Source organism: Chiloscyllium plagiosum, chromosome 17 (genome assembly GCF_004010195.1).
Source record: "Chiloscyllium plagiosum isolate BGI_BamShark_2017 chromosome 17, ASM401019v2, whole genome shotgun sequence".
Taxonomy (NCBI): domain Eukaryota; kingdom Metazoa; phylum Chordata; class Chondrichthyes; order Orectolobiformes; family Hemiscylliidae; genus Chiloscyllium; species Chiloscyllium plagiosum.
Window position 1 is genome coordinate 27,908,192 of NC_057726.1, and position 19,525 is coordinate 27,927,716.

Below are 19,525 nucleotides of genomic sequence, written 5' to 3' on the forward strand. Positions count from 1 at the left end.
GGGCCTGTGGTCATTAGCATAGTGGGCTCGTGCCCATGCTATTTTGCTTTAGAATGATTTTCCTGTGGGAAGTATGTAGGGTTCTGTATACACTACAAAACAAGCTTGTATTTGCTACTACCCTAACAGTAATTGATTACTCGTGTGCATAATTGTGAAATGTAGACCCTGATTTTTACCAAAACGTTTTGTTGAGTTCTTAATGTTTAAAATCATTTTTGGTTTGGAGCTGAGAGTTGAAGGTGATCTTTGGACTGAGAACAGTAGCTTGTTTTTATTTAAATAAAATAGAGAACAAACAAAATGATATTTGTTTGAGGCCAGGCCTGGAAGTTATTTGAAAGTTCATTCTTGTTAAAAGTACTCCACAGGCATCTTGACTGCAGAGACGGTTTTACTGTAATGATAGGTGAGTGTATGTATGTATGTGTGTATATATAACAGGATAAATAATAAAGACAGACGAGTGACTCCAGATCTGGAAAATTGCTAATGTGGCACCCTTGCTTTAAAATGGAGTAAGGCAGAAGATGGAAAGTTACAGACCAATTAGCCTAACCTCTGTCATGGGTAAGATCCTGGAATCCATTGTGAAGGATGAGATTTTTCCATACTTGGAAATGTATGGGAAAATAGGGCAGAGTAAGCATGGTTTCATAAAGGGGAGGTCATGCCTGACAAATCTGTTAAAATTCTTTGAGGAAAGTAACTAGCAGATTAGACCAAGGAGAACAATGAATGTTATCTACCTGGACTTCAAGAAGGCCTTTGACCAGGTGCCCCACACAGGAGAGAAGATAAGGATCCATGGTGTTCAAGGCAAGGTGCTCATATGGTTTGAAACCTGACTATCTGGCAGAAAGCAGAGTGTGGGGATAAAAGAGTCCTTTTCAGGGTGGCAGCTGGTGACAAGTGGTGTTCCACACGACTTGGTGTTGGGACCACAATGTTTCCTTTTATACATTAACAATCTAGATGAAGGAACTGAGGCCATTCTGGGTACGTTTGCAGATAATACAAAGATGGGTAGAGGAATGGGTAGCATTGAGAAGGTGGGGAGACTGCAGAAGGATTTAGACAGGTTGGGAGAGTGGGCAAAGAAATGACAGATGGAGTACAACATGAGAAAGTGTGAAGTCATGCTTTTTGATATGAAGATTAGAGCTATGGACTATTTTCTAAATGGGAAGAAAAATACAGAAGTCTGAAGTGCAAAGAGACTTGGGAGTTCTAGTCCAGGATTCTCTCAAACTCGCAGGTTGCATCAGTAGTTAGGCAAATGCAATGATTAGATTAGATTTGATTCCCTACAGTGTGGAAACAGGCCCTTTGGCTCAATAAATCCACACCGACCATCCGAAGAGCAACCCACCCAGACTCGTTCCCCGACATTTATCCCTGACTAATGCACCTAACACTATGGGCAATTTAGCATGGCCAATTCATCTAACCTGCACATCTTTGGACTGTGGGAGGAAACCAGAGCACCCAGAGGAAACCCATGCAGACACTGGGAGAATATGCAAACTCCACACAGACAGTTGCCCGAGGTGAGAGTTGAACCCGGGTCCCTGCTGCTGTGAGGCAGCAGTGCTAACCACTGTGCCACCGTAACGCTGATGGCATTTGTTTTGAGAGGACTTCAATATAAAAGCAGGGATGTACTTCTGAGGCTCTACAAGACTCTGGTCAGGCTGCACTTGGAATATTGTGTGCAGTTTTGGGTACCATGTCTCAGGAAGGATGTATTGGCCCTGGAGTGTGTTCAGAAGAGGTTCACGAGAATGGTCCTAGGAATGAACAGCTAAACATTTGAGATATATTTGAGGACTCTTGAGTCTATACTCAATGGAGTTTAGAAGGATGAGGGGCGTTCTAATTGAAACTTACAGAACATTGGCCTGAACAGGGTAGATGTTGGGATGATGTTTACATTGGTAGGAGGGACCAGGACCCAAAGGCACAGCCTTAGAGTACAGGAAGACCTTTTAGAATGGAGATAAGGAGAAACTTCTTAAGCCAGAGAGTGTTGAATCTATGGAATTCACTGCCACAGAAGGCTGTGGAGGCCAGGTCATTGAGTATATTTAAGATGGAGATAGGTTTTCAATTGTAAAGGGGATCAAGGGTTACGGGGAGAAAGCAGGAGAATGGGGTTGAGAAACTTATCAACCATGATTGAACGGTGGAGCAGACTCTAGCTGAATGGCCAAATTTTTGCTACTATGTCTAATGGTCTATATTATGCTCGATAGGTGGCAGGTGTTGAATATTAACTAATGCTTTGTGGGGAGGCAGTCAATCTGGCAGGTGTTGACCTTTTTTTGGGAGTGCATTTAAATCAGAAAGATTGTGCGCTTAAAAACTACAAAATGGAGGGTTGATTGCTCCCTGGTTGTCCTCTCATCAACTTATTGAAAGTTCAAAGAATAGAATCTTTGTTATAAGCATTAAATGAATATACCTCAGCCTACTGAAGCTGTTTGCATGCATTAGAATATCGACAAAACCAAACAAGATGCCATTTTGTTTGTGTAAGAATCAAAGATAATTGGGTTTAAATCATTAACAATTAACTTTGCTCCAGCAAATCTACTATGTTATTAATAGCTAACTGTTTTGTTGAAGCTACAAACCTGGTGTATTGGTTATTCAAAATGTCTGTATGGGAACCTTTGGGGGCAGTTCTGAGGTTCATTGTTTTGATTTTACTGCCTTGTGTATACAAGGATGGGGAGGCTAATTTGGTTTGGCTGTCTGTGTTGCAACAAGTGCTGCATTGCTGCCAATCTCATCTGATCAGCAAATGGTGGATACAAGAAGAATTCTTTAACCACCTGTTGACAATTTTCAAAAGGCATAGAGATTTTCCAGAATCTTGCCCCAGCCAAATCTTGGCTTACCCCCACCTTCACCTCTGATGCAAAAAATAGGAATTTTAAGAGTTGGATGTTTTCAGTCTGTCCAGATTATGACATTGCTATCAACATACTTCATTTCTAGAAAGCTAAGTTCAGAATCCTCTCCAGTGAATGTTCAATTAGTTCCTTTAAAGAAACCACCCGGGTATATACACAAAATATGAAATACATTTTTCCATGTTCCTCCAAAACTTAAGTCATCCAAACAACAGAGAAAAAATAGTGTATGCTGGAAGCTCAGACTGAGAATGCTGGAGAAACTCTGCAGGTCTGGCAGCATTAGTGGACAAAGAAACAAAATTCTGAGCCCAGTTTGACTCTTCAGAATGGTTATTAGATTACTTACTTACAGTGTGGAAACAGGCCCTTCGGCCCAACAAGTCCACACCAACCCGCCAAAGCGTAACCCACCCATACCCCTACATTTACCCCTTTACCTAACACTACGGGCAATTTAGCATGGCCAATTCACCTGACTTGCACATCTTTGGACTGTGGGAGGAAACCGGAGCCCCCGGAGGAAACCCACGCAGACACGGGGAGAACGTGCAAACTCCACACAGTCAGTCGCCTGAGTCGGGAATTGAACCCGGGTCTCTGGCGCTGCGAGGCAACAGTGCTAACCACTGTGCCACCCACAAGAAGTCATACTGGATTCTAAATGCTGACTGTTTTTTCATAGATGCTGCCAGACCTGAATATTAAATATGAAGCGTCTGGAGGGCAATGAATTACTTCCATTCCACCTGTGAGTGATAGAGATATTCAGCTCATGTTATAACCTAAATTTATGAACAATGGTAATACTGGTGGTGGATTTCAATGAAGTATAAAATGGTATTTTTCTTCAGTGGAGGTTGTTACTTTAATGGATGGTTCTAAATGAGAAAATTAATTGAAAATGTGAGAAGTAAATGAGAAAAGAAGAGAGTAGGAGAATGGGACAAATATAAACAGGAAGTCAAATAGAATATAATTAATTTTTCCACTGGAGCAGTGTCACCTGTTCTTAACTTTTGTAATTTTAGACAAAACACCTATCACTGTCAAAAGCCAACCAGGTAAATGTTTAAATTAAGAGATTCAAGTCAGGATATACAGGTAATTCTCCTACAAAGCCATGGTTGTGTTCCTGTGTGACACCATGTTATAGAAAATCATGCAATTGAAATAATGGGGCCTCTGGGAAAAACCAGGCTTGAGGTGAACCACCAAAAATACCAGTAAAAATTTAAACAAAAATAATAGTTAGCCTAACACAAACGATAGCACAGTCCAAGTAAATTTTGATGTTTTGCAACTGTTGTGTGCTATTATATAGTGCAAGTCATCAGAATATTCTCAATTGACATCTATACCTGTTGGCTGCACTACATTCTAGCCAATCTTCTGATCCTACCCAATGATAACACTGGACAGATGCCAGAATGAAACCTGTCTTGATAGATCAAGGGCTGAATCTTAATTTGCTAAGTGTCAGTTTTGTCAAGTTTTCAGAGGGTATCACATTGTGATGCTTGAGGACATCTATCACCTTATTTTACAAATCTGCCTGATTAATTACCTACCCCACCCTTTGGTGCATGTCTCTCACATTCTAGCACTATCATACCATGTGCCATTTCCAACTCACCACTTCCTGGATATGCCAGAATTGACCAACATTTGTGGTGCAGCGTCATCTTTAAAAAGATATTGTGCAACCAGACAAGAGCTGTCAGTCCGGAGCTACGCTGTATAGTTCCTGACATTGGCCCTGGACATGGCAGGCAATGGAAAATTGGTGCCTCTCTTTTTGGGCTGGCATTGGGAGATACTGCTATTGGGGATGGGATGATGCAGAGGCAGGGTGTCTTTTTCTCCCAGGCCAATAGAGGACACTATTCTACTGGAACTGCGCCAACCTGGAGCAGGGTTACCATCCAGGCCAGTGCAGTCTCAATCATCTGAAGGAATGCACAGAATGTAGGAAGAAGATCAATGACATTCTCCACTCTGCCAGTGTAAGTGCCACTATCATTGATACCTCACTCTGTCTCTGCTACTGTACCCATCATTTCCTGCAACATCTTCCCCACTCAATCTCATTTGCACTAACATCTGACCCTGACTAACCCTGAATCTCTTCTGTACAGCCTACTCAGCCCCTCAGGACATCTCCACACATACATCAAAAATAACTGTGTGCCACCCATCTTTCTCTCTGTCACCCATGTGCAGAGTTTCCTGACTGACCACCCTGAGCAGTTGACTGACCATGTCCAAACCCCTGTACTGATTTTTTTGCAGTTGGTTAGACACTGAAACAGAATCACAAGGGTGTGCAGATATTCTTTAACACCTAAACATATTTTTTAAACAAAAAGAGAGAAAAAAAGCCAAGTTTCTAACTGCTGAACACTGTCCTTTTACCGTTAGTCAATTCCTGTGAAATTTCACTATTATCTCAACTCTAAGTTTTTGAATTAACAGATTGCTCCCAGCTTCTTTCATAATGTTTTTCCAAGTTCACTAGTACAAACATTTCACAATACTGTACCTGTCACAAAGCTCTTCAGGAGAAAGCGCACAAGCCAACTGATCACGTGGTGCTGGCGTGGCGTCCAGTCCTCAGCGCACCGCAACACCCAGTGCCGGCGATGAGGATCATGTGAGAGCGAACGTTGAGTTCCCTTTGTAAGAAAAAGGTTGGCAATTCACAAATCGCATTACAGATAAATCACGTTTAATAAATGCGTGTTACAGGAGAACGACCTGTAAAAGAAAATGGTTCAATTGAGTAATGCACATAGGTGTAAAAATCTAGGTTCATAAGCTTCCCCCAAACTGCACTTTAACCAGCGATAAATGAACAGCTGCACTGATTTTATGAAAATGTTTTAAAATGTGCTATTTCCTAAGAAAGGCTAGAATGCTTTGTTTTAATCAGTAATGCAAACTGATGTCACTATTTTGGTTTGTGCTTCACCACGCTAGAATTACGACAGAGTGCTGATGAAGAATTACATAAAGGAAAGTATAGATACAAAGAAATGAGTTACCATTTTCCCCATGAAAACCTACAATCCCAGTAACAGCATCCAAATACCTGCTGAATATAATAATTGTTGTTAGTCCTGAATTTGCTTTTTACTGGCTTGGACCAATATCTCCTTGTCTTATATTTGTAATTTAATTCGAAGATATGTTTGGATTATCTGTCTGTACATTTATAAAATGCCCAGTGGTTCATTGTCACGCACTGCCTTTAAAGGTTGCACTTCAACATTTTTTACGAGTTCCTCCTTCAACATAATGGATCACTGAAAATAAATGCAAAATACATCTTGGACTTCAATTTCAGAAATTTGATCCCTCATTGTAGTCTGACATGCCTGAATTAATTCTTTATTACTGATTAAGTCAGGCGGAATCACATGGCTTATAAAATTATGTTTGTGAGATCACTTCTGATCTTTATATTTTGCTGAAGGTTGAAGTATGGAGTTCCAAATATTTCTTGTAATTGCTATTTATGCTTGTTATCAGACTGATGCAATACCTTGCCTGAGAAAGCAAATTGAGTTTCGAAGTTCATGCTATGAATTTGTGCCAATGCAACTCAACTTTTCCAGTGCCCAAGGATGGTGCAAGCAACATGGTGGGCATCTCGCCTTTGTCAAGGATAATGCAACAGACATATTTCTGAGAGACCACATTACAGATAATACAACTACATGGATTGGTCTGGCTTATTTGATACATAGTTTGATTCCTAAATCCAATAATCCAGGTAAGAGATGTAAATCAACAGTTAAATGCAAGTTTAAGGGCTATACATGACAGCTGTATAAAACAAAATTAAAGAAAACATCAGCAAATTAAAAGTGAGAAGAAATAGGAATTTAAACACAGAGGCTAATGTTTGTTGTCTGACATAATTTGGTCCAGATTACTGCTTGTCTGGGGCTATGAATGTGCTTGATCGTTAATTGTACAGTGTTTAAGTTGCTGATACACTAATGTGACAGCATTGCTCATGTGGAGCATAAACTCAACACAAATGTGTTGATCCTAATGGTTTGTTTCAGTGTTTTTAGTTCTATGTTAAATTCTGTGATGATATTTCCAAATATATGAGAAGTGAAACAAAATAGTTTATAACAAGTATTGATAATTTGCTTTATCATCTTTTCAATTTGTAAGTATCCATAAATAATAGTGTAGCAATGCAGTCACTTGTATAAAGTAACATACAGATCTTTTTTTCATTATTATCTTTCATCAAGAACTCAGTGAAATAGCTGCAAGCAATTACAACGGAGTATTTTATCTGTACAAGATATTTTCAAATGCGATAAATTTGTACAGTTCATTTGCAATTTAGTTTTGTCTTGCATTTTACAAAGTGTAATTGCATGTCTTTTTTTGTGGTTAGCATAAAGAAGACAAAACCTAGATACCTCATGCACAGAAATGTGCAGTTTTAGTTTACGTTGATACTAAATTATAGCTAGATTAATACCATTAACATCAATTTACACAACAATGCAGTATGATGCAACATTAACTATATCAGGTATATTGGATGAAAACGTACTTAGGGCAAATGTGGTAGGTGGGGTAATAAAGTTGCTGGACAGATGATAGCTTTCAGATTTTTACAGTTAAGTAGATTGGCCATGTGAATTTAATTTATCAGTGTAGAATAGGCTGAAGATTTTCAGTAGGTTGATCAATATATTTTTGCTTTTTGGACAATATTTGCTGAACAGACTTTTCAACCTGCAAATATATGGCATGAGGATCTGACTAAGGCCTTACATTTACTGTAAAAGCATTTAAATAGAAATAAAGTACAAATGTAAGCAATTAATTTCTTTTAATTAAAGTACCTGAAAACATTCTTGTGCATTTGTCAAGTACTGCGATATAATTGCACAATTTGATTTGTCTTTGCATTAAATGTGTGCAAAGTAAGATTTTACCCTCACTATTTGGGTATTAAATATTCAGAATAGATTGCTGCATTTTTTACAGAATCCTCCTAAATTTTTTCTAGTGGTAACTATGACTAAGCAGTCTATCTTGATGTATGCTCATGAGTTTGACCACCAAAATGACCTGTAGGTAATAAAATTATAATCAACACTGTATGATTTAAAGAAGTATTACCTCAAAGGAAAAAGTTTGATAAACTCGTCACACTAGGCCAAGAAATCTGTATGCTATCTGTGTCATGGTCATGCCATTGCTAATGTTATTTTTCAAGTGAGTTTCATAATTTTTGTTTTGTAGTACTAACAAATTGAAATAGTTTTTTAACATCAGTGGTATACTAAATACATTAATGGTGGAAGTATTCATTGAATATGCAGTGATGGATGTAAGAAATTCTCTGTCTCATTGAATCTTGAAAACATCATGAAAACAGACCCTTTAGTCCAAATCGTCTATGCCAAGCAGATATCCTAAATTAATCAAGTCCCATTTGCGAGCATTTGGCCCTTATCTCTCTAAACCCTTTCTATTCATGTATCCATCCAAATGTTTTCTAAGTGTTGTCATTGTACCAGCATACAACCATTTCCTCTGGCAGCCCCATACACTCATACACTCACCACCCTCTCAGTGAAAAGGTTGCCCCTTGGGTACCTTGTAAATCTTTCCTCTCTTGCCTTAAATGTTTTTCCAGATATAATATTCTGATCTTACTGATTCTTTTCTTCACATTGTTTTCTTTTGCAAGTTTTTTACCCATTTTAGTGAAACTGCCATTTATCTGTTGAAAAGATAATGGTACCCAAACCAGAACAAATTTCATATTGCTGTCCTATCACTATATTGATGAAGTGTTTATTGCACTAGTTTCAACTTTCAATTTATAGTTGATATGCAGACCCTTCAGTTATTGGCATTAGCAAAATGACTCAATCACTGCAACCTATTCACTAGTAAATGGATGTAAATGTTATTTCACCTAGCCTCAGAAATCTTTTGACATAACAAACTTGCATCAAAAAGTGGGAAGTATCCAGCCACAATGTTTGTCTGTTTTCAATGTATTCTGCTAAAATCTAGAAATTCCTCCCAGCCAACTGTTTATTCAGAAGTTTTACATTCCTGAAAGTCTTGTACAGAACTTAAACCAAAACTCTTTGTATTACTTTTTTCAGCTCTCACTTGGTTAGATGGATCTTGCCTAGCCTACAAAAACTGGCTTGTACAGCCATCCTCTTTTCCAGAGGATTGTACCTATATTCGCAAGGCAAGTGGATACCTGAATTGGCTCATGACCAACTGCAGCAGCATGTTTTCCTTCATCTGTGAATTTGGTATGAATACTTTGATACCAAACTTTGGTAGTTTGTTAATAATGAAGAGTAAAGAAATGCTTTAGGGTGCTGTTTTATGGGCCCCACTGTTAGTTTTGTGAGGTGAGAGTCATAATTCTCCAGGTAGATTTCCTGCAGTATATGCACCTGCCAGTGGCCATTTTTATAGCGGAGCAGTGAATAAGGCCTAATGGATTTGAAGTCGAATGGCAACTCAAGGGTTGTGTTCCTACTTGGCTGCAATTTTGAGGGTAGTAGAAGGAGTTCAGTGACAGTAAGAAGCCTGTCATGTTGCCCTCCTAGCCCTTGAGCAGGAAATGGCACTGACTCCCTTCGTGGCCACTATGGGCTGGGCCCCTGAATCCTCCCTACTCAGTGAGGGGAAGCTAATTGGAGTGTTAGCTATGGGGCTGTCAAGAGAATGATTAGCTCCGAGGAAATAAAGGAAGGGACACTTTAACCATGCTGGTGATATCAGGACTCAAGTGTTGCATCAGATCTTCTTACGAAATGAACTCATGCACTCATTCATCAGCCCCCTCTCCCCAACTCCTTCCTCACTGATTCTGTCTCTGAAATTCCCTTTAAACTTGGAAGACTTTTTAACTCTTGGATTTCCATCATGGAGCACTTCTTTCCTGTTGGAACAGGAACCTGCTGTCTTGCAGGATAACGTTATAAATTTCCTTTCTGGTGCACAGCTGCCACGTTAAAATATGCTTTCATTTTTGCAGTATCCTGGATCGCCAGCCCAGGCAATTTCTTCCTCATAGTATGCTGGATATCTAAGCCACGTAATTTCTTCTTGACCATGTCTTGAATTGTTGGACATTGATCATCCATTCTCAGTGGTGACTTCCCTCAAGTTGTTCACACCATATATCCAATCTGAGTAAACAGAGTTTACAATTCTTAATCTGTCAGTAAATTTGTCCTGAAGCGTGTAGACTCCTTACTTTAACTTATTGCTTAACTCAACTCTTTCATTTGATATCACTGATATTTGTGAAACCAGCATATTCACTTCCTAAGTCGAATTATTTGAGGATTGGTTCATACTTAGCATAATGTTTTTATAGGTACTGAGGATTCTTCATTGAAAGCTAAGAAGCTGAACTATTTTGCTTAACTTGACTCTGCTCAGAACCTGACCTCACTACTGTTCACAATGCCATGTTGCAATTTGAACATTGGAGGTTCATGAATGAGCTCAAGTAGGTATGCTGCTCATAAGTTATCATTGTTGGTGTTGCCTTACAAACTTTGTTGACTCTTGCAGGCTGAACTCTCCTCCGTGTCGACAGCATTAACATTTCTGCTAATCCATCATAGTTGCAGGTTGTCATCTTGCTGAGAGTATGTGACACATTTCTTATGTCAACCAAGATAATCTCAACAGAATCTGCCTCCTGTGTTGATTCCATAAGATTAGACCAGATCACCTACAGTATGGAAATAGGCCCTTCGGCCCAACAAGTCCACACTGCTCCTTCAAAGACTAACCCACCCAGACCCATTCCCCTACATTTACCCCTGACTAATGCCTAACACTATGGGCAATTTAGCACAGCCAATTCACCTAGCCTGCACAACTTTGGATTGTGGGAGGACACTGGAGCACCTGGAGGAAACCCACGCAGACACAGACAGAATGTGCAAACTCCACACAGACAGCTGCCCAAGGCAGGAATTGAACCCAGGTCCCTGGTACTGTGAGGCAGCAGTGCTCACCACTAAGCCACCACGCATCTTATGAAGGATTAGTTCATTCTTAGTGGTGAGTCTTAGAGAGTTTTATGAAGTGCTATTATTCTTTGACTGGTTGTTCCACAACTGATTGTTCAGTAACCAAATGTTCCTTGACCTATAATTCTGTAGCTAGTTATATCTAGACTACTGATGTTTTCATTTGAAATAGTTTGACTCCTTCTACCATTTGAAAAGGATTGAGATCAAGATATTAATGTTCAAGAGTGATCATTCTTGATTGTGAAAGGCATGTGAGTTCTCTACTATCTGATGTCCCTTATAATGGAGAGTTGCTTGTCGTGTACCTTTAATCTTAAATTCTATGCCTCTTGGAGCTTGTAGTTGCACAGCTGATCGCTGTAGACAGTGTGGTTTCAAGCTTGGTACACTATCTGCTAATATTGTGACACTCACCCTTGAATTGGTGTAAATGTAGTGAGAATCCTATTGCCATAAAATCCCCTTGCTAAAAGGCTAGGTGTGGATCACTTATTTTAGCCACAGAAATTTTCGGTGATGAAGTGGGTTTGGTCCACAATTCCTTGAGGAATAGATGCTGAATTCCTCTGTTATATCCTGCATTTTCAAGAATTTTATTTGTTCTGATATTAAAGTAATTGCCAAAATAATCTATTGCTTCTTTGACACACATGCACTTTAACTGAACTCTCGATGGAAAGTAGTATATTAACTTATTCAGCTTCAGATTTAGCATTTTATTTGAAAGTTATTCTGCATCTCAAGAACTGATTTCTTCAAAATATCTAACTCTGTGATATATTGAGTCCATTTCTGAAATTATGTCTTCCTGGCAAAATTATTTCTGATGTCATGTATTCTTAATATGATTATTTACTTTCCTTGATTTAAAGGCTTCTAACTTTGAAATATAGCACTCCTGCTGCTTTATACCTCTGTACTAGAAGGGTTTACCATGTTTCTCCAATCGAAATGGAGTATTTCCACCTTCTGTTAGTTAAATGGAGGATCTTTGTAGCTTCTCAGATGAATCCTGATGGTCACAATCTCAATATATGATTTCTGTTTCCATCACATCATTCTAGAATAAATCCCATTGCTTGCAGCTTTAACAGACAATCCATGTTCTAATCATAGTTTCAGTAAATTACTTCCACTATTTGCAGCTTTATGAGATGAATCCTATTCCATTAATTTATTAGATTAGATTACTTACAGTGTGGAAACAGGCCCTTCGGCCCAACAAGTCCACACCGACCCGCCGAAGTGCAACCTATCCAGAACCATTCCCCTACATTTCACCCCTTCACCTAAAACTACGGGCAATTTAGCGTGGCCAATTCACCTAACCTGCACATTTTTGGACTGTGGGAGGAAACTGGAGCACCCGGAGGAAACCCACGCAGACACGGGGAGAATGTGCAGACTCCACACAGTCGCCTGAAGCGGGAATTAAACCCGTGTCTCTGGCACTGTGAGGCAACAGTGCTAACCACTGTGTCACCGTGCCGTTACTTCTTTTCCTAGGTGGACTGCTGATGTCTATGGCTCTAAAATACAATCCCTATTGCTTTCATATTTGTTTTTACATGGATGAGTGCACAAACTGAATTCTGATTAACTATGTCCTGCCTTCAATGCAGTTTAAATGATGGACCTCCTGCCTTTTCTGCAGCCTCAATAGTCACCTAATTTTCTTCTTCCATTTAAACCTTATCAGTGCAGGCTTTGAAAATGCCCATTTATTGTTTTAATTCTGGCTTTGCAATGTTCCTGGGTCTGAACCTTGTTTTAAATTGCTTTTCTGGCTCTTGATTTCCCTTATGATAGCTGTGCCTTGTCAAAACTGTTCAATCCGAGCTGTTAGAAAGCCTCTACTTGTCACTTTACTAGCCGAAAAATGCTGTATATTTTGTAACATCTTCTCTTACCAACACTTCAATCACAGAGCCTCCAATGTCCATTTGTTTGATGGCTGATTGCCAACTTGGGACTGCTCCGACAGATTATTTTACCCAAAACCGTGTGACTAATGGTCCAGCTCCATGGAGCTCCTCAATCACACTTGTTGTGGTGTGTCTCTTACCAGGTTTGAACTGCTTTTCAACATTGTAGATTCTACCTTATTGAATCTTGTCACAAGATTCTCTTCTTTTGAATGTGCAGCTGTTCCATCTGCACATTCACTTTAATACCAGTGACATCGCTAAAATGTGATCCTGCAGTCAGAATTTAGGGAGCTAAGTACATAAGAACTATGTACAGGAGTAGGCCATCTGGGCACTTGAGCCTGCTCCACCATTCAATAGGGTCACAGCTGATCTTTTCATGGACTCAGCTCCGCTTAACCCCTCACACACCATAACTCTCAATTCCTTTACTGCTCAAACATCTATCAGTGCTTTAAAAATATTCAACGACGTAGGCTCAGCTGCTTCACTGGGCAGACAATTCCACAGGTTCACAATCCTTTGGGAGAAGAAGTTCCTACTCAACTCATTCCTAAATCTGCTCCCCCTTATTTTAAGGCTATGCCCTCTTGTTCTAGTAGGTAGAAAATTAGCAAGCAGGATTTCTCAAAAGCAGTAATCCCTGGATTAAACCTAGTACCATGTACAGTACATACAGAAATAGGAAGATGAGGCAGGTGAATGCAGAACACTAGGATTGCCTTTGGGGTGGACCTGTACAAACAAGGTGGTAGCAGCTGAGTGGAGCTAGCAGAGTTTCTTGTGGAGCATTTTGCTGTTGGAGAAGCTTTAATCTAACAGCCCAGGGGTGTAAGAATCAGGTGAGAGTAATAGAGTTAATAGCAGTATGCACAAAATAGAGTTGGTTCTGATATAACGTGAAAGTTCCGTTCTTGTGTGACATCGAGTTATAAGAAAATTGTGCAATAGCTGCACCATTTAGACGAATGGGACTGGAATCTGGCTAGAGCCAACACAGGTAAGGAAAGTTTGTGTTCTACAAATAATGGTCTAAATTCTTCAATTTGTGTTGAAGAAGCCCGTGTTATAGCAGAACCGACTGCACTGTGAGAGACAGAAAGTACTAGAATTGAGAACAGTATATTAATAGGTGGAGTCAGAGCAGAGGAAAAATTAGAGTTTTCTAAATCAGCATTGCACTACATGTATGTTGTTGCACGGAGAATAAAAAAACTAATGTTGGTGAGTTATAGGCACAGATTGTGATGTGGAATTATGATGTTGAGATGACAATAGCTGATTGTAGGAAGAGCAGGATGTGTGTTAAATATTCCTGGTTTCAAGATGTCCAGGAAAGACAGCAAAGGCAAAAAAGAAGGAGAGGTGGTAGCCTTGGTTAAGGAGAGCACTGCAGTACTTGAGAAATAACTTGTCCTAGACTGGTCAAGGACAGAGTCAGTTTGGTTTGAGCAAAAGAGCAAGCATTGTGCAATTATATCACTCTGTGTCATCATCAGCCAAGCGACTGGTGAGAAAGATGTAAAAAAACAAATGTGCAAGGAAGTTACAAAGAAGTGCAAGCAATATGGTGTATTTATAATGGGTAAACAATAGTTGCCCGAATATAGTGTTAGTGGGATAGTGGTAGTGTTAATTGTAAAGGGGCAAGAAATCTTAGATTGTGATCAGGAGAATTTCTTGCAGCACGATATGTCCAGTCCAACAGGAAAGAAAGCATGTTATACCTGGTTCTTAGAAATGAAGTTGGCCAATTAGATCAAATGTCAGTGGAGGGCCATTTAACAAACACTGACAATTGTATTGTAATGTTTATGATGGTGTTGGAAAGGTTATTGGACATCAGAGTAAGAATAAATTACTCATGGTAATAGGGGGAGGCAATGATATAAATGTAAAACCATCATTGTCTTGTCAGACCATAGAGCTGCTCTTCCACTAGATAGAGAGAACTGGTGGTTTAATCTGAGGATCACTGAGCCTCGGTGAGGAGAGAAGTTGAGAAGCAAAGTCCTTCGTGGTGACGTCAACTGGTGTGGGAATTGCACCCATGCTTTGGCGTCACTCAGTGTCACAAACCAACTTTCCAGTCAACTGACCTCCATTACAAACGGTGACACGTATTGCAGTGGCACCAATAAAGGCATATGTGATGGGAAACAGCTCCATTCCCTATTTCTAACTAATCTGCTTCAATTTGCATAGAATTCAATTAAATATAAAAATCAAACAGGTACAAGCATTTTCATGATATTCCACCTAATTTAGCAAAATATTATTAAAATAGCTATTGATGTTTCATATGCCAAGAAGAGCCGGGAGGGGACATGAGAAATCATTGGCAGATAGGATCAAGGAAACCATAACATATATATCAAAAATAAAAGTATGATTCGCGTAAGATTAGGGCCAATCAAGGACAATAGTGGGAAGTTATGTGAGGAGTCCGAGGAGATAGGAGAAGTGCAAAATATTTTTCGTCAGGATTTACACCGGAAAAAGACAATGTTGTCAAGGACAATGCTGAGATACAAACTACTAGACTAGATGGGATTGAAGTTTACAAGAAGGAGGTGTTGGAAATTCTGGAAAGTGTGAAAATAAATAAGTTCCCTGGGCCGGATAGGATTTATCCTAGGATTCTGAGGGAAGCCAGGGAGGAAATTGCAGTGCCTATGGCTTTGATCTTTATGTCGTCATTGTCTATAGGAATAGTGCCAGAAGACTGAAGGATAGCAAATGTTGTCCTCTTGTTCAAGAAGGGGAGTAGAGACAACCTGGTAATTATAGACGAGTGAGCCTTACTTCAGTTGTGGGTAAAGTATTAGAAAAGGTTATAAGAGATAGGATTTATAATCATCTAGAAAGGAATAAGTTGATTAGGGATATTCAACACGGTTTTGTGAAGGGTAGGTCGTTCCTCACAAACCTTATTGAGTTCTTTGAGAAGGTGACCAAATAGGTGGATGAAAGTAAAGCCGTTGATGTGGTGTATATGGATTTCAGTAAGACATTTGATAAGATTCTCCATATTATCAATACTTGCACAAAATATGGAGGCATGGGATTGAGGGTGGTTTTAGCAGTTTGGATTAAAAATTGGCGAGCTGAAAGAAGACAGAGGGTGATGGTTGATGGGAAATGTTCATTCTGGAGTTCAGTTGCTAGTGGTGTACTGCAAGGATGTGTTTTGGGGCCACTGCTGTTGTCATTTTTATAAATGACCTGGATGAGGGCGTTGAAGGATGGGTTAATAAATCTGTGGATGACATTAAGGTCGGAGGAGTCGTGGATAGTGCCGAAAGATGTTGCAGGTTACAGAGGGTCAGAGGTGCAAATGGAGTTTAATGCGGAAAAGTGTGAGCTGATTCACTTTGGAAGGAGCAACAAGAATAAAGAGTACTGGGCTAATGGTAAGATTCTTGGTAGTGTAGATGAGCAGAGAGATCTCGGTGTCCATGTACATAGATCCCTGAAAGTTGCCACCCAGGTCGATAAAGTTGTTAAGGCATACAGTGTATTAGCTTTTATTGGTATAGGGATTGAGCTTTGGAGCCATGAGGTCATACTGCAGCTGTACAAAACTCTGGTGTGGCCACACTTGGAGTATTCCATACAGTTCTGGTCAACGCAATTTAGGAAGGATGTGGAAGCATCAGTAAGCGTTCAGAGGAGATTTACTAGGATGTTGCCTGGTATGGAGGGAAGGTCTTATGAAGAAAGGCTGAGGGATTTGAGGCTGTTTTCATTAGAGAGAAGAAGGTTGAGGGGTGACTTAAATGAGACATATAAGATAATCAGAGGGTTAGGTAAGGTGGACAGTGAAAAGCGTTTTCCTCGGATGGTGATGGCTAACATGAGGGGACATAGCTTTAAATTGGGGGGTGATAGATATAGGGCAGATGTCAGAGGTAGTTTCTTTACTCAGAGAGTAATAGGGGTGCGGAACACCCTGCCTGCAACAGTAGTAGACTCGCCAACTTTAAGATCATTGGATAAACATATGGATGAAAATGGAATAGTATAGGATAGATGGGCTTCAGATTGCTTCCCAGGTCTGCGCAACATCGAGGGCCAAAGGCCTGTACTGCACTGTAATGTTCTATGTTCTATGAGTGGGACAAAGTTGTTTAAAATTTTAAACAGAGGATCATACAAAAGCACAGGAAAAAGTTAAAGGGTAATTATATTGTTCTAGCAGTGATCCAAATGGGTTTTGTCTGTGCTGCAAACTTCTGCTGACCTGATGCTATTTCAGATACAGATCTAACACCTTGCTTTACAAACTTAACACACATCAGTCCTGATAGCAGCATATCGTTATACAATTATCTTTGCAAATACCATGTGTGAAGTAAAGCAAGCTAATTTTATGCCTGTTGGATTCTAAAGCTGTCAGCAAATACTAATTATCACAAATTATTGTGTGCGTCAATAAAGCACTGTGTGATTTAACAAAAACCTTTTGCAGTGCAGTACGTAATATGAATTTCATGCTTGGTATAGACTCCAAGATGCCACCTATCTATTCCGTTTTCCACATCATCCCCCCATTGGAATGGCAGTTCAATCCAAACCCAGAAAAATTCTCATGTACAGTTTATACAGGAGATGGAAAAATGTCCTACTTTTACCATCAACAACAGTAAGTAACCTTCTAATACTTTAAATTTTGCTTTTCTTTATCTGTCATGGTATACAAATCTTGAGTGGAGTGTTTTGGGCATAAATACATAATATAATACTGCTTGTATGAATAATGTAGCTTGTTTTCATTATAACTGACTCATTATAGACTATTGTTTCTTCAGTTTCTTTATTCTATTTCCTACAAATAGTGGGCGGCACGGTGGCACAGTGGTTAGCACTGCTGCCTCACAGCGCCAGAGACCTGGGTTCAATTCCCGCCTCAGGCGACTGACTGTGTGGAGTTTGCATGTTCTCCCCGTGTCTGCGTGGGTTTCCTCCGGGTGCTCCGGTTTCCTCCCACAGTCCAAAGATGTGCAGGTCAGGTGAATTGGCCATACTAAATTGCCCGTAGTGTTAGGTAAGGGGTAAATGTAGGGGTATGGGGCGGGGCGGTGAGGACTTGTTGGGCCGAAGGGCCTGTTTCCACACTGTAAGTAATCTAATCTAATCTAATCTAATCTAATCAAATTTGGGAAAAAACTGAAAAGTAAGAGAAAAAAAAATCAATGAGGGAAGTGGGAGCTAAAAGTAAGATAGGAGAGTAAAGTTAAAACAGAGAAAAGTGAGAAACAGATGAAAGTATGGCAGCAAGACAGAAATAGTAGTTGACAAGTAAGAGAATGAGAAATGCAAAACTGAAAGAGGAGAATACGTGAATGATGTTGAAGATCCATATTCTGATCGTGTAGTGTTAAGGTAGATGATGAGCCATTGAAAAGCAGAGCAGGCTGATGGGCTGAAAGGCTTATACATCTTTGTAAGTTCCTATTTGAATAAAATCACCTTTACTAAACAAGTCGGAACAAACAAACTTTAATGAACTGACCTCCACATAAACTCAACCCTGTGTGCTTTATGGTGTAAAAGGACTATCATAATATTAATTTATCCACACAGCCACACTTTAAATATTTAACCTTTCAATAAAGTGAATGACTAAGTAAATATATTGATTTGTTCTTGGTATCATTTGTCTTTCACTTTTGTTCCTGTTTTTACTTTAATTAGGTCATTTACAATGGCACACCTGTACAACGCTTTAGGTATTTATTCCATCTCCATTGAATGTAAAAACAGCAAAGACGTTTGGGCAATTGGCAAATCCAAAATTGTGTTGGAGCCAGTTAATAAACCTAATGGCTTACAGTGTTACAGTCCCAGTCTACTGGACACAATTCATAACTGTGCAGTTCAGTATGGTGACACATTGTGGATTCAGACAGAAAAAGAGAACGGTATAACTTATTTCTGATATCTAATACTTACAGTATAAGCTTAAATGATTAGATGTTTATGTTGAATTTTTACACTTTTATTAAAATTAACAGTATAATAATTTTTTATGGGACAATAAAAGGATATTCTATTTTATAATCTAGCCTATATATTCTATTCTAACTGACGACCACCCCTTGACTCCTCCACTGTTACTCATGTTTATCCAACACATGGAACTAGATGAGCATAATCTTTCTTCAATAGATTATGGCCAAGTCATAGGTTATTATTTTCTGTTCCTGTTCCAAATTCAACTCCCTAACTATTTATTGCATTTTCTCCTTGGCAACGGTCTAAGATTTATCCTCATGTCGTATTTGACACCAAGTAGAGCTTCTGACCACATTTTTGTGTCATCACAAGGACTGACTTTTCCAATTTCATAACATTGCCCAGCCTTGTCCTATTTCAGCTCAACTGCTGCTGAAACCATCTTTCATATACAATTTGTCAGGAGTTTCTATCCATGTACGTATACAGAGGAACTTTGATTATCCGGCATTTGATTATCCAAATATCAGATTATTCGGCAAGATTGCAAGGTCCTGATCCTCGGCTAAACTATGTTATCCAGTATTCGATTATCCGGAATTCGATTAACTGAATGAAATGCTCCCCTTCCGTGTCCTTCGGATAATTGAGGTTC

At 39.4% G+C, this 19,525-nt stretch overlaps 1 protein-coding gene across 1 annotated transcript in view; it reads left to right on the forward strand.

The window, feature by feature from the left end:
• The first annotated feature begins 381 nt into the window (after positions 1-381).
• Positions 382-19,525, forward strand: part of LOC122558306 (polycystic kidney disease protein 1-like 2) — a 134,249-nt gene continuing 115,105 nt past the window's right edge. The window contains exons 1-5 of the mRNA XM_043706723.1: positions 382-409; positions 6,536-6,693; positions 9,077-9,235; positions 17,419-17,557; positions 18,610-18,836. Coding sequence (XP_043562658.1) covers positions 9,193-9,235; positions 17,419-17,557; positions 18,610-18,836 — 409 coding nt within the window. The 5' untranslated portion in view covers positions 382-409; positions 6,536-6,693; positions 9,077-9,192. The remainder of the gene's footprint in view (positions 410-6,535; positions 6,694-9,076; positions 9,236-17,418; positions 17,558-18,609; positions 18,837-19,525) is intronic.